Below are 15,719 nucleotides of genomic sequence, written 5' to 3' on the forward strand. Positions count from 1 at the left end.
CTCTCTTGTTTCCCTAATGTAATTACTTTTTGCTAGCATCCTCCATCAGTAGACATTTGGCCAGATTCTTTGGTGCAGCACCAACTTAGCTGAGTCATAAAACTTCTGATTTATGGCCAGTGATGTGAAGGAGAGTGAGCCAGCAGGAAAAACACAGGACCTTATGAGGACACACACACACACACACACACACACACACACACACACACACACACACACACACACACACACACACACACACACACACACACACACACACACACAAAGGCTCCTGCTCTCTACTTACTATCCGTCAATTTGAAAAAATAAATACCAGCTGTTCTTTATTGTTTTACAATCTGCCAAGGTGGGAAACTACCAGCAATTTCCAAAGTTTGTTCATTGTCTGTCAAAGAGGGTGTCTCTCAGATGACACATACAGGTAGTAGGTACATTGTGGAGAAATCACATCATCTATCACCCAACCTATAAAGGAAACAGTTGTTCTAATACACGTCCCTTTTATTCTAAAAGAACATCCTGATTTGCCAATGCTATTATCTATACACTCCATACACTTATTGCTGACTCATCCGGCCAGTCATGAAAATGAGTAGTAACTTCATAAGTGTAGTGAATTGAATAGTGCAATAATACCAGCAATTCATGTTTCATGTCTTTATTTGTGTTCAGTACTGTACATCATGGATCCCACTAAGAAGATTTGGTCTAAGGCATTTCAAATCAAGTATTGAACACAATGGTGTTCTTATAGGCATATTGTGGTGACAAAAAAGCACATAGGTTTTTCAAACAAATATTTCACAGGCTAATACAATACAGTATTTGCACACAAAACTCCACACATGCTCTCTCTTGTTTCTCGCACCCAATAATTAAGCAATCATATTGAATTTATTTTGATGTATTTCATATACAGGTATTTGCTTTTTATTGTTCTGAAGAGCACCTTGCAGGCACACACATGCATACACTCTCATGCTCTGCTTCACTCAGTGTACAGCCATACTGTTTATTTGAACTCAAACATAAAGGCCTCTGCTGTATATACAGTGGTTTCCTGATTGATTGTACTGAACTGATCTATTTATAGAGCACCTCGATAGGGAACAATCAATGTGTCATTCATTCTTGATTTAAATATTTTGGTCTTTTGGCTTCTCTTTTTCTTCTGCCACTTCTACTTCCTTTTTGCTTTCTTCCTCTTCTCCCTTATCATCCCCTTCTTCTGTTTCAGTGGCTCCATCCTCCACTCCATCTCCTCCTTCTTGGCTTTCATCTTCTCCATTTTCGTTAGGCTCCCCTGCTTCCTCTTTCTCCAGATCTCCATTGTCACCTGTAGAGACAATGTGATTAACTGTTAACCGCTGTAGACACTGAACTTGACAATTCAAAACCTTAAAAAAAAGAAGTGAAATCACATTCATTCAAACTCTAGACAACACTGACCTGCTTTTTGCTCTTCTTCCTCTTCCTCTGCTTCCTCAACTCCCTTCTCCTCTTCTTCCCCCTCTTCTTCCTCCTCTTCTCCCCCCTCTTCTTCCTCCTCTTCTTCCTGAGGACTTGACTCAGCAGGCTGTGCTTGACTGGCAGCTATAATCTCATCTGCAGAGGAGAATGATGAGCTGTACATGCGTAGGTAGGGGGCAGCAGAGCTCAGGCTGGACTGCATGAAGAACATGGGGCGGTTGTAGGATGGGGCAACACTCAGGCTTTGGGAGTAGACACTGGACATTTCCCCTGGTCCTCCAGCACTGAAGCGATTCTCCTCCCCTTCAAGCAGCTTCCTGGAAACAAAATAGATACATAGATCACAAGAGATGGCCTTGGTTGGCACTCAGTTAAATTTGTTTTACTGTAAAACATATAATCCAATCTATGATCATATAGTAATGGTATAATTACAAACTTCTGCAGGAAGTTCCTCTCTGTGAAGTAGACACAACATGCATGTCTAATTTTATGAGTTACAGACCTGTAAGCTGCTATCTCGATGTCCAGAGCCATCTTAACGTTCAAGAGGTCTTGATAGTCCTTCAGGTACCGAGCCATTTCATTCTTAGTTGTCCTCAACTCGTCCTCCAGCTGGCCAATTGATTCCTATTTTGGAGAGATCATTAATACGATTAATGAGGTGTTTATTGTGGAATATATCTGATATATGTAAAAGTTTTTCCAAACATCATGACCAAAAGACGTATTCTATAGGCCAAAACTTACTTTGTTGATGTAAAGGATGCATTACGCAGCATTTCTGTAGAATATTCATTGTGCGCATTTGTCTGAAGGATTAGACTCAGCAGAGTCTACTACACTACTTATACAAATGCAGATATTTAGACAGGTTATATTTTTCATTCATGCTGCTCTGGCACTGACCTGTAGGGCTGCGATCTCAGCACTCTGTTTCTCCTCCACCTCTTGTAGCTGATTCTCCAGGGACTGGTTCATCCCACGGCATGCTTCAATCTCCTGGTTCCGTGTTTTGATCAGGCGCCGGTACTCCCCGGCCTCGTCTTTGGCACTGCGAACGTTGTCTGTGTTGCGGGCGGTGCCTTCTGTCATCACACTCACCTTGCTGCGGAACCATTCCTCGGCTGACTGGAGGTTGCGGTGTGCCAGTTTCTCATACTGGACACGGATGTCTCGGAGGGCGGCGGACAGGTCTGGCTTGGCCACTTCCATCTCCACTGACACCCGGGCATTGTACTGCACCTGGGCCTGCAGCTCCGCTATCTCCCCCTCATGGAGACGTTTCAGGAAGGCCAACTCATCCAGCAGTGTCTCTGTCCTCTTCTCCAGCTCAACACGGCCCAAAGCAGCCTCATCCGCCCTCTTCCTTGCATCCATCAGACGGCCTTCTACCTCTTCTCTGCTGACTACCTCCTCTTCATAACGGCCCTGTAGACTCTGCAGTACCTCCTCCATCTGGTCCCTGTGGTTCTGAGCAGCCTGTTTCTCATCGCGGGCCTCCTCCACAGCAGCACGGAGCTGGCGGATCTCGTGCTCATATAGGGACCTGAGGTGGGAGGGCTCGCCATGCTTCTGCCTGAGGATCAGCAGTTCAGCATCCAGCAGCCTGTTCTGCTGTTCCAGCTCGTGGACGCGCTCAATAAAACTGGCAAAGCGGTCGTTCAGCTCCTGCAGCTGGGCTTTCTCCTGCGTCCGCACAGCCTTGAACTCAGTGCTGACCTGCACCGCCTGGCTTATGTCCAGTTCAGCAGTGGCAGCAGAGCCAGAGGCAGATAGCAGCATGGAGGAGCTACGGCTGTATGTTGGGTAATGCAGCCGGGATGACCCATGGGATGAGAGGGGGGCAGAGAGGCTGGAATACACCGACCTGGATGTCATTCCTCCTGCACTGCCTCCATACCCTCCACTGCGCAGCGTCACCCTCCTCTTATGGGAAGAGGAAGGAAAGTAAGGGTCGTAACCAATGGAACTCATGACTCGTGAAACAGGCAGCTCTATGTTTGATGGAGTTGCTGGGTCGACTGCACAGTGGGATCTGCATCACCATGGCTTTTATAGTGCTGTAATGACTGACGCAAACCTTTTTTTAAAGCACTGACAGCAGGGATCAATGACAGCGCCAGCCAGCCAAGTCTGAGCTGCTAAGAAAGGGATTGAGAGATAGGGTGAGAGGAAAAGAGACAGATGTAAGGGGCGGGATAACCAGTGGAGAGAGAGGGAAGGCAATGAGGTCAGTCTGTAACGACAAAACATACATTTTGCTGTGAAGCATGTCTGTCTTTCTGAAACAGGATGAGTAGGAAATGTTACTTTTAGCCCTAAAAACAAACTATAGCAGTGCATCAGGTGACTGCAGTGCAGAGGCTTGAAACTACAGCGCTGGCAATTGAGGGAGCAAGTATACTTTTGCCAACAATGACTCAGCACTGCACCATTTTGCCACTCCCATGCAGCTGGGTAAGAGTCCAGAGCATTGCAGAGAACCTCATTCTTGTATCAATGTATCTTTTGCTCAACATTTGTATCAGTATTAAAAACCTTTGTCATTATATGTAGTCCTTACTGTAGGCTTTATAATGACAGCACTACTGGACTCGCAGGTGTACGTTCCTGGGCTCAAACCTATTTGGGCTATCGCCTGAATTTGCTACACTGGTGTCACAGAGGAAAATCCCACTTATCTGGCTACTCAGACTCTAGTCTAGATATAACACCTCTTACAGACTCCAAAACAATCTCTACATGATGGTCACAGGTTGGGGAAGTCTTTTGAACAAAGTGTAAAGTTGTGAAAGCAATGGTATTCGTGTGCAAATGGTTTAATCATCTAAAAACATGGATTTTGGCTACTCAGACTAGACTAGATATACTGTATCATATCAGCTTTCACAGACTTCTTACTAATATCTATTTAAAGTTAATGTCTTGAGGAAGCTTTATGAAGACATTTTAAAGTTGTGAATGTAATGATATTTTTGTGAAAATGTATTACTCATAAAAACAACGTGGATTTTCCTGTATCTGGTATTCAGAATAGGCACTAGATATACCATGCCACCTCTCAAACACGCCAAACAATCTCTACACACAGTGGTCACAGCTTGGGGAAGCTTTATGAAGACAGGCTAAAGTTGTGAATGTAATGATATTTTATTTTTATAAATCATTTTGACAGTAACACCCCGAAAACTCTTCCATAAAGCTTATTAATTTCCACATGTACTAGGAAGCTAAGTGTCTGTTTCTTGACTGAAAAAATGCCTCAGGCATTGAACATTTTTTTTTTAACTGATTGAAAGTAAGGGGATATCGGTGAACAAATGCTGTGGTCAAGGCTACGACGGCGCCAGTGCAATGAGTTGAGCTTACTCAGGTGTTTAAAAGCACATATCAGACCAAGAGCATAAAAGTCGATTTATGCTTGATCTGGAATGTGGTCCAGAGACTCCATACGGAGGGTGTGACGCAATTACGGAGCCTCCAGAGGCTTGTGTTGGCCAAGTCAAGCTCCGTACCACATAGCAGTGCCCCTCCCAAATTTTGTTACAAATGCTCTGTATAGCTACGCATTGACATAATTGATTGACTGTAGGTGTGCGCAGTATGTCCTGAATAAGCATAAACTCACTTCTTTCACAACAGCTCTGCTCTGCAACGCGCAATTAGTATGAATGCTCTTACTTCTGCAGAGGCCACATCGCAGTAAATGCTGTACGGCCAATACAGATACCAGACTGACCATGAATCGGCTTTAATGCTTCAATAGTTCTTTATAAGTTTTAGTGTAGAAAATTATCTTCCCGCAGAAACGACAGTTACAGGGATGGTAAAAAACGACTCGATTGCCATAGCAACATAAGGGAAACTGGGCAGAAGCGAGTGGTGCTTCAAATACAGCAGTTCTGTTACCTGCCTCAACACATTACGGAAAGAAATTAACTGTATAGGAAGCTCTGGGGAAAGGTCATCTAGATACTGGACAGCCAATAAATTGGCAGATGCAAAGAGATTATCATCATTAGCGGACAACAGTTATTGAGGGCTTGAACAAAAAAAGCGGTTTGCGATTTTGTTCATACTGGTGAACCCCGTTTGACTTGTGTGGATGAAAATCAACCACAAACAGCCCTTATCTCTGGTATATCTTGGCATGCATCATTCAAGACTAACATGCTGACCAACAGTGGCGTGTATTCATGGGTGCCAAGGGAAGTCAGACTTCCCCAAATATTTGACCAATAAAAAAATACAAATTATAAAATCATTAATTTCTCTTTCGTCTCGCTCTTTGTTTTCGTAATTTTACGGCAATTAGCAAGTGGCTGAATCTCACCTGAGAAATCATCTAAGCGAGGGAAACAGTGCACCTCTGTCCTAGTATGTGTAGCCCATGTATCTGATGCTGTCTGGACCAAAAGAGTATAACATCTTGAGGCCGTAGCATTTGATTGATTGATGCCAGCAAGTATTTGGCCACCCTTGATAAAAAAATTATAAAACAATTAACCAATCAGCATTGAGCTGGGCTCAGCTCAATGTAATTAAATACATGTTTTGCTCCATGAAGTAATCCAACAATGTGTACGCCGCCATCTTGTCTATTTCAAATCTTAATCTCTTATTGATTGAGACAGGAGGGTGTCCAACCCAAAGTGCTGCATGTCATGAGTGCAACTGTCACTACTTCTGCCGAAGTCGGACGCCTTGTTCGGGCGGCGTTCGGCAGTCGACGTCACCGGCTTTCTAGCCACCGCCGATCCATTTTTCATTTTCCATTTGTTCTGTCTTTGTCTTACACACCTGGCTTCACTCAACTAATTACTTGTTTATTATTTAACCATGGACCAAGTGTTGGCGCGAATGGAGAGCTGGGAGAGAAGCGCTCCCCCCACCACATCTGCAGCTGTCCTACAACCTGCGCCCCTACCAGCGCCGACGGCGCCCAGCCCCAGCGGGATTAAGCTCGCGCTCCCGGGGGAGTACGATGGGACGGCCACTGGGTGTAAGGGGTTCCTGCTCCAGTTGGAGCTTTACCTGGCGACCGTTCGCCCTACTCCCTCGGGAGAGGAAAGCGTCAGCGTCCTCGTCTCCTGTCTCACGGGGAAAGCCCTAGAATGGGCCAACGTCATCTGGGAGGGTCCGGACTCTGCAAGGGACAGTTACCCAGAGTTCACCCGCCGCTTCCGTGCTGTGTTCGATCATCCACCGGAGGGCAAAGCGGCGGGTGAGCGGCTGTTCCATTTGAGACAGGAGACGAGGAGTGCGCAGGACTTCGCGCTGGAGTTCCGGACCCTGGCCGCTGGAGCGGGGTGGAATGAAAGGGCCCTGATGGATCATTATCGGTGTAGTCTGAGAGAGGACGTCCGCCGGGAGCTGGCATGTAGGGACACTACCATGACACTGGACCAACTCATAGATCTGTCCATCAGATTGGACAACTTGCTGGCTGCCCGTGGGCGTCCCGATCGGGCCCTGTTCATTCCACCTCCCAGCACTCCTGCTCCAATGCCCATGGAGATAGGGGGTGCTGCAGCTAGGAAGACTGGAGGGGGAGTCTTCTCCTGCGCCCACTGTGGTCAGAGAGGACACACTGCCGACCGGTGCTGGAGAAGCTCGTCCGGGAGTCAAGAGGGCAGGCAGAGCACTACTCCGACACCTCAGGTGAGTCAGCACCAGCCTCACCCAGAGCCCCCTGTCGGCCACATGCATGTAGTGGTTTCTTTCCCTGAGTTTTCCCCTCATTCCCAGCATAAGGCGCTAGTCGATTCAGGCGCGGCTGGGAGTTTTATGGACCGTGGGGTCGCAACTAAGTTAGGGATTCCTTTGGTTCAGTTGGACCAACCCTTCCCCGTGCACGCCTTAGACTGTTGACCACTTGGGTCAGGGCTGGTCAGGGAGGCCACAGTTCCACTGGTCATGGTAATGCGGGGGGGTCATGAGGAGCAGATTAGCCTCTTCCTCATTGATTCCCCTGCGTTTCCGGTGGTGCTGGGGATTCCCTGGCTGGCCAATCACAATCCTAAGATTTCGTGGAGACAGAGGGCTCTTAAGGGGTGGTCGAAGGAGTGCTCAGGCAGATGTGTAGGGGTTTCCATCAGTGCGACTATGGTGGAGAGTCCAGATCAAGTCTCTACCGTGCGCATTCCCTCAGAATATGCCGATTTGGCTATCGCCTTCAGTAAAACGAAGGCGACTCTATTACCACCTCATCGACGATGAGATTGTGCGATAAACCTCCAGGTTAACGCTGCACTTCCCAGGAGTCACGTGTATCCCCTGTCTCAGGAGGAGACGGTGGCTATGGAGACATACGTCACTGAGTCCTTGAGGCAGGGATACATTCGGCCATCCAAATCACCTGTCTCCTCGAGCTTCTTTTTTGTGAAGAAGAAGGAGGGAGGTTTGCGTCTGTGCATTGACTATAGAGGTCTAAATTCCATCACTGTGGGTTTCAGTTACCCACTACCTCTCATCGCTACGGCGGTGGAGTCATTTCACAGGGCACACTTCTTCACAAAACTGGATCTCAGGAGCGCGTACAATTTGGTGCGTATCCGAGATGGGGACGAGTGGAAAACCGCATTTAGTACCACATCTGGCCAGTATGAGTACCTCGTCATGCCATATGGGTTGAAGAATGCTCCAGCCGTCTTCCAATCCTTTGTAGACGAGATTCTCTGGGACCTGCTAGGTCAGGGTGTGGTGGTGTACATCGATGACATTCTGATCTACTCCACCACACGCGCTGCGCATGTGTCTCTAGTGCGTAAAGTGCTTGGGCGACTGTTGGAGCATGACCTGTACGTCAAGGCCGAGAAATGTGTGTTCTCCAAACAAGCCGTCTCTTTCTGGGGTATCGCATTTCCACATCCGGGGTGGTGATGGAATGTGACCGCATTTCGGCCGTGCGTAATTGGCCGACTCCGACCACGGTTAAGGAGGTGCAGCGGTTCTTAGGGTTTGCCAATTACTACCGGAGGTTTATCCGGGGCTTTGGGCAGGTGGCGGCTCCCATTACCTCACTGATGAAGGGGGGGCCGGTGCGGTTGCGGTGGTCGGCGGAGGCGGACAGAGCTTTTGGTCGGCTGAAGACTCTGTTTACCGATGCTCCTGTGCTGGCGCATCCGGACCCCTCTTTGCCATTCATAGTGGAGGTGGACGTGTCCGAGGCTGGGGTTGGAGCCGTGCTGTCACAGTGCTCGGGCGCGCCCCCGAAGCTTCGCCCCTGCGCTTTCTTTTCGAAGAAGCTGAGTCCGGCGGAGCGTAACTATGATGTGGGGGACAGTGAGTTGCTGGCTGTGGTAAGGGCCCTGAAGGTGTGGAGACATTGGCTTGAGGGGGCGCAACACCCTTTTCTCATCTGGACTGACCACCGTAATCTGGAGTACATCCGGGCGGCGAGGAGACTGAACCCTCGTCAAGCTAGGTGGGCTATGTTTTTCACGAGATTCCAGTTTACTATCTCGTATATACCAGGTTCCCGAAACACTAAGGCCGACGCACTGTCTCGTCTCTACGATACCGAGGAACGGTCCATCGACCCCACTCCCATACTTCCGGCCTCCTGTCTGGTGGCACTGGTGGTCTGGGAGGTGGACGCGTACATCGAGCGGACGTTACAGTCAGAACCTACTCCACCTCAGTGTCCTGCGGGTCAGAAGTACGTCCCGCTCGGCGTCCGTGACCGATTGATCAGGTGGTCGCACACGCTACCCTCCTCGGGTCATCCAGGGATTGAGCGGACGGTGCTGGGTCTTAGAGGGAAGTACTGGTGGCCCACATTGGCGAAGGACATGAGGTTCTATGTCTCTTCCTGTTCGGTGTGCGCCAATGTAAGGCTCCTAGACACCTGCCTAGAGGGAAACTACAGCCCCTCCCCGTTCCACAGCGGCCGTGGTCCCACCTGTCGGTGGATTTCCTCACCGATCTCCCGCCGTCTCAGGGGAACACCACGATCCTGGTCGTTGTGGATCGGTTCTCTAAGTCCTGCCGTCTACTCCCTTTGCCTGGTCTTCCTACGGCCCTACAGACCGCGGAGGCCCCGTTTACTCACGTCTTCCGGCACTACGGGGTGCCTGAGGACATCGTCTCTGATCGGGGTCCCCAGTTTACGTCCCGGGTGTGGAGGGCGTTTATGGAGCGACTGGGGGTTTCGGTCAGTTTGACCTCAGGTTTTCACCCCGAGAGTAATGGGCAGGTGGAGAGAATTAATCAGGATGTGGGCAGGTTTCTGCCGGGAGAGTGGGCGAGGTTCGTGCCATGGGCCGAGATGGTGCAGAACTCTCTCCACCACTTCTCTACTAACCTGTCGCCCTTTCAGTGTGTGTTGGGTTACCAGCCGGTCCTGGTGCCCTGGTATCAGAGCCAGACTGAGGCTCCTGCGGTGGAAGACTGGGTGCAGCGCTCAAAGGAGACCTGGAGCGCCGTCCAGGAATCCCTTAAACGGGCTGGTGGACGGCAAAAGGAGAGCGCTGACTGCCGCCGCAGTGAGGCCCCCGTGTTCACACCGGGGGACAGGGTCTGGCTCTCGACCCGGAACCTGCCCCTCCGCCTGCCCTGCCGGAAGCTGGGTCCGCGATTTGTGGGGCCATTTAAAGTCCTGAGGAGGATAAACGAGGTGTGTTATAGGTTACTGCTCCCCTCTTATTACCGTATTAACCCCTCGTTTCATGTGTTTCTCCTCAGGCCGGTGGTAGCTGGTCCACTGCAGGACGTTGAGGTGCAGGAGGTGCCTCGGCAGCCCCTGGACATCGGGGGGGCCCCGGCGTACACAGTGCGTTCCATCTTGGACTCCAGGCGCCGGGTAGGGGGCCTGCAGTACCTCGTGGACTGGGAGGGGTACGGTCCGGTGGAGAGGTGCTGGGTACCGGTGGAGGACATCCTGGACCCATCACTGTTGCGGGAGTTCCACAGCCTCCATCCGGATTGCCCTGCGCCTCGCCCTCTGGGTCGTCCTCGAGGCCGGCGTCGGCGTGCTGTGGGAGCCGTGCGTCAGGGGGGGATACTGTCACAACGTCTACGGAAGGTGGCTCCTCTCCCAGTTCGGGCGATGCTCGGCGGTCGTCATCGCCTGCCTACTAGTGGAACACGGGTCATCTAATGGGGACCAAGACGCGGCGTGTGACGTGCTCATATTTACTTTTATTTAACTCAAAATCAAACAAACAACAAAACGACCGTAAACAGTCCTGTCAGTTACAACATACACAAAACAGGAAACAACCACCCACAAAACACAGGAAAAAACACCCCTACTAAATAGGACCTTCAATTAGAGGCAACGAGGAACAGCTGCCTCCAATTGAAGGTCAACCCAAGAAACTAAACATAGAAATAGACACACTAGAATAAACATAGAAATATATTAATATAGAACATAAACCAAAAACCCCGAAACACATAAAACAAACACCCCCTGCAACGCCCTGACCAAACTACAATAACAAATAACCCCCTTTACTGGTCAGGACGTGACAACTAGCTGCCACCGATCCCCTTTTCATTTTAGTTTGGTGATGTCTGTTTTGTGTGAGCACCTGTTATGAGTTAGTTCGTTAGTGGGGGTATTTAGTCTGTCGTTCTAGGTTTAGGTTTGTGCGGGATTGTTTGTGTTTTCTGTCGTGGGGTTTGGGGATTGTTTTTTCTCTGCTGTATTTCGTTGCAAGGACGGTTTTCCCTGGGCTGTGTCCCGACTCAGTTCTGGTGTATTTTGCCCTATTTGGATTCCTTGTTCCCTGCCTAGTGTTCGGCATTTTTTGACTTGGCATCTATTAAACGTGCTACATGTACCTTTGGTCTCCTGCGCCTGACTTCACCCCTCCTGCACTTCTATAGTATCCTGACATCTGTTCCCCATGTTGTGTTTGTGAGTGATTGTTTGTTGTAATTCGGTCCGTCTTTGTGGGCTCGTGATTTTCTTTGTATATTTGTCTTTTTTGAGTAAAGGCGCCGGGGCCACTGGGCTTCCTCTCACTACCATATTTGCGAATGAGTAGAAACGCCAAGTGGATGCTTCACATTTATACATCAGGTGAAATATCTTTCTCATTGTTCTATCTGTGCTATCAATATTAGGAGTCTGGAGAGAAGATTCATCATGTCCTCTGCCCAGATACGTGTGTGTTCAAAACAACTGGGAAATCTCAGACTTCAGTGCGATCAAGACAACTGGGAACTCCCCTCTAAAAACGAGCCCGACTGGGATTTTTTTTTTTAATGGTCATCCTATTCGGAATTCCAAGTTGGAAGCGCACACTTCCTTTTTAGAGTTCCTACTTTCTGACCTGAAGATCACTGACATAATGATATGACCAAAGGTTTTCCTGAGTTTCCATTTGTCTGGAAATGCCGCGTTCAAAACAACTGGGAACTCGGAATTCCCTGACTTCAGTGCGTTCAAGACAACTGTGAACTCTGAAGAAAATGAGGTCCGACCGGGAAAAATCGTTTTGAATGGTCACCCAACTCGGAATTCCAACTCGGGAACTCGGGCCTGTTTCTAGAGCTCAGACTTTCCGACCTGAAGATCACAGATGTCATGATTTGCCCTCGTATTTTTCAGAGTTCCCAGTTGTTTTGAACGCACCACAAGCACAATTTTTTCCCCCCTGAGTTCCCATTTGTCTTGAAAGCACACACTTTTTTGGGGTCAAATCATAGCATCAGTGATCTTCAAGTCGGAGCTCTATAAAGATACCAGAGTTTCCGACTTGGAATTCCAAGTTGGATGAGCTGGTTTTTTTTTGTTCAGTTCCCAGTTGTCTTGAATGCACTGAAGTCAGAAGTCTGAGATTTGAACGCGGCAATGGTTCAGGGTATCGCTAGCTACTATGATTCATAGGGTTATCACAATGACTGTATAAATGAATGGACAAAGCCATCGATCACGTGACACCATTCATTCCTACAGTATATGAATAATAATGCTGCATTCACGTTGTGTCGGAAACTCTGAAATTTCCGACTTGCTAACCTAGTTGGAAGAGTCGGATCCCGAGTTTCCCACTTGGGAGGTACCAGAATCAGCCAATAGGAAGCTCTACGCAAATAACTTACATTAATTTGAACTCGCACACAGATTCTGACATGAGGTGAACGTGACATCAATAGTGCATTTGAATCCCAGGAAGTTGGTTAAGATGGCATCTAATGGGAGATTTATGTAGACTTGTGCCACATTCAAGACAACTTGGAACTTGCGGCAACTGACTTCAGTGTGTTCAAGACAACTGGGGACTTGGAAAAACGAGCTCTGACTGGGAAAAATTGCTTTGAAAGGTCATTCAACTCAGAATTCCAAGTTGGAAACTCGGCCATCTTCCTAGAGCTCCCACTTTCCGACCTAAAGATCACTGACGTCACAAGCTACTAAATTATCCTTATAACTTTTGTGTGCGATTAAAAAAACTGGCTCAGCTAGTTAAATAAATATTATTATTATTATAGTTATTGAGATGAGCGAGATGCAAGACTTCGCGCTCATACAGTCACACACAGTATCTGCACATATGCATGGGTTCGCTTCACACTGTTCACAGCGTTGTAGCCAGCGCACCAAAAAAGTGGAGAAGTTGAGCCTCACGCTTCAATGCTCTTAGTTGTTGTGGAAATTGACCCACTAGGTGGTTTACTTTCTGCATGTAGGCTACGTCATTATGACTAACTTAAAAATAATCGGTACAAGGACATACAGTACCAGTCTAAAGTTTGGACACCACACCTCAGGGTTTTTCTTTATTTTTACTATTTTCAACATTGTAGAATAATAGTGAAGACGTCAAAACTATGAAATAACACATGGAATCATGTAGTAGCCCAAAAAAGTGTTAATCAAATCAAAATATATTTTATATGAGATTCTTCAAAGTATCTAGCCTTTGCCTTGATGACAGCTTTGCACACCCTTGGCATTCTCTCAACCAGCTTCATGAGGTAGTCACCTGGAATGCATTTCAATTAACACTTGGGCTTTCTTAAAATCAATACACAGAAGTATAATGTTTTAAACCTGCATATTTAGTTAAAACAAATTCATGTTAGCAGGCAATATTAACTAGGGAAATTGTGTCACTTCTCTTGTGTTCAGTGCAAGCAGAGTTGGGTATATGCGACCATTTCTTCCTTACAAAGGCAGTAATTAATTTGCCAGAATTTTACATAGTTATGACATAACATTGAAGGTTGTGCAATGTAACAGCAATATTTAGACTTAGGGTTGCCACCCATTCGATAAAATACGGAACGGTTCCGTATTTCACTGAAAGAATAAACGTTTTGTTTTCGAAATGAAAGTTTCTGGATTTGACCATATTAATGACCAAAAGCTCGTATTTCTGTGTGTTTATTATATTATAATAATCTCAATGATTTGATATTTGATAGAGCAGTCTGACTGAGCGGTGGTAGGCAGCAGCAGGTTCGTAAGCATTCATTCAAACAGCACTTTACTGCGTTTGCCAGCAGCTCTTAGCAATTCTTGATGCACATTGCTGTTTATGACTTCAAGCCTATCAACTCCTGAGATTAGACTGGCAACACTAAAGTGCCTATAAGAACATCCAATAGTCAAAGGTATATGAAATACAAATGGTTTAGAGAGATATAGTCCGCGTCATAATTCCTATAATAACTACAGCCTAAAACTTCTTAACTGGGAATATTGAAGAACTGGTAATATTGAACCACCAGCTTTTATATGTTCTCATGTTCTGAGCAAGGAACTTAAACGTCAGCTTTTTTACATTGCACATATTGCACTTTTACGTTCTTCTCCAACACTGTGTTTTTTCATTATTTAAACCAAATTGAACATGTTTCATTATTTATTTGAAACCAAATAGATTTTAATTATGTATTATATTAAGTTAAAATAAGTGTTCATTGTTCATTCAGTATTGTTGTAATTGTCATTATTACAAATATAAATATATATAAATCGGCTGATTAATCGGTATCGGCTTTTTTGGTCCTCCAATAATCGGTATCGGCGTTGAAAAATCAGAATTGGTCGACCTCTACTATCTATTAACCCTAGTCCTAAAGTTAACCTTAACCCTTAAGGCATCTGCATGCTTCAGTTCGGCTGGCGGCTAGGCGAACTGAACAAGTGTGCTCTCATACTCACTTAAAAGACATTTGCTTGAAAAAACGAGAAAAAAGTGGCAATAGCACTGTTTGTCCATTTTGAGATGCCGTAGCCAGTATACAAAATAGTCTGAATTAATCTAAGATAACTCCCGTTTTTGCAGAGGAGATCTTAGTCGTGCAATTTTATATCTAACAAAGATGTTTGGAGCAGTATTTCTTAATGAAATAATGTGTATGAAAATGAGTCGTCTCTCGACTATCACCGACGATGGGGCGTAGACTTCTGCTACTGACTTCGGTTTGCCTCAAGAAAAAACGGTGTGCCCGAACAACCCTTACCAAAGTCCAAAACGAGCAAAGAAATGTCACAATGTCATAATATATGCACAAACTCTTCTGAACTGTTTCGTCTGGAAAGCATGCGGACGCCTTTTCCCTAACCCTTATTCTAAACCTAACCTTAGCAAGTAGTTGCTTATAAACAGATAGTTTGTTGATAGTATGACCGTCTGTAGAGCATCTATAGATGGACTTTCCGGACTATCCAAGTAAAGTGTTACCTAACTATCTATCATAATATTTTCCAGGCTGTTTGTATTTCATCAGCAAAGCCCTGGAAAAGGATCATTGTTACACCAAAGGGCTGGTGTTGAAGGAAAATATCTTTGAAGAGCAGCCTTGTTTCAAGAGGGACTCCGTGCAAATGCTACTGAAGTGGTACGGCCCTACTTCTATCCACCTGTCTACTTATCATAAATGTGTGCTATCATTCAACCGTCCACATGGTCTTGATCTTGACCTCATGCTCCATCTGCAGTGACATGTCCATTCACTATGTGGAGGAGACCCAGGCCATTGTGGAGGAGGCAATGGATCTGTGACGGTGCAGACAGGCTCTCTCTGCCCAGGAACTCAGACCTGGTGCTGGTACAAACTATCCTCTGTTTCTCGTGAGTCTTCACATTTACCCCCCCCCCCCCCCCCCCCTTGTAGTTTCATGGGAGACAGTTGCTGTTAATATTCAAACACGCATTTGTTTTTTTGCAGTTGACTCGCTTGCTGTTCATTGTGATTAAGGGTAAGAATGTATTGTTTTAATTGACTAAAAACATTTTGGACTTATTCTCAGGTGTTAGAATGTGGGAGAGAGCCTCCTTGCC

At 46.7% G+C, this 15,719-nt stretch overlaps 1 protein-coding gene across 2 annotated transcripts; it reads right to left on the reverse strand.

The window, feature by feature from the left end:
- Positions 1-642: 642 nt before the first annotated feature.
- nefl (neurofilament light) lies at positions 643-3,508 on the reverse strand. 2 transcript variants are annotated; one of them, XM_014160066.3, is made up of 4 exons: positions 2,380-3,508; positions 1,976-2,100; positions 1,450-1,787; positions 643-1,336 (listed from the first exon to the last, which is right to left on the reverse strand). In XM_014160066.3, the coding sequence occupies exons 1-4, from the start codon at positions 3,445-3,447 to the stop codon at positions 1,137-1,139; spliced, it is 1,731 nt and encodes a 576-aa protein (XP_014015541.1). In that variant the 5' UTR covers positions 3,448-3,508; the 3' UTR covers positions 643-1,136.
- Between the last annotated feature and the right edge of the window lie 12,211 nt (positions 3,509-15,719).

Source organism: Salmo salar, chromosome 20 (assembly GCF_965601325.2).
Source record: "Salmo salar chromosome 20, fSalSal1, whole genome shotgun sequence".
In the NCBI taxonomy this organism is placed as follows: domain Eukaryota; kingdom Metazoa; phylum Chordata; class Actinopteri; order Salmoniformes; family Salmonidae; genus Salmo; species Salmo salar.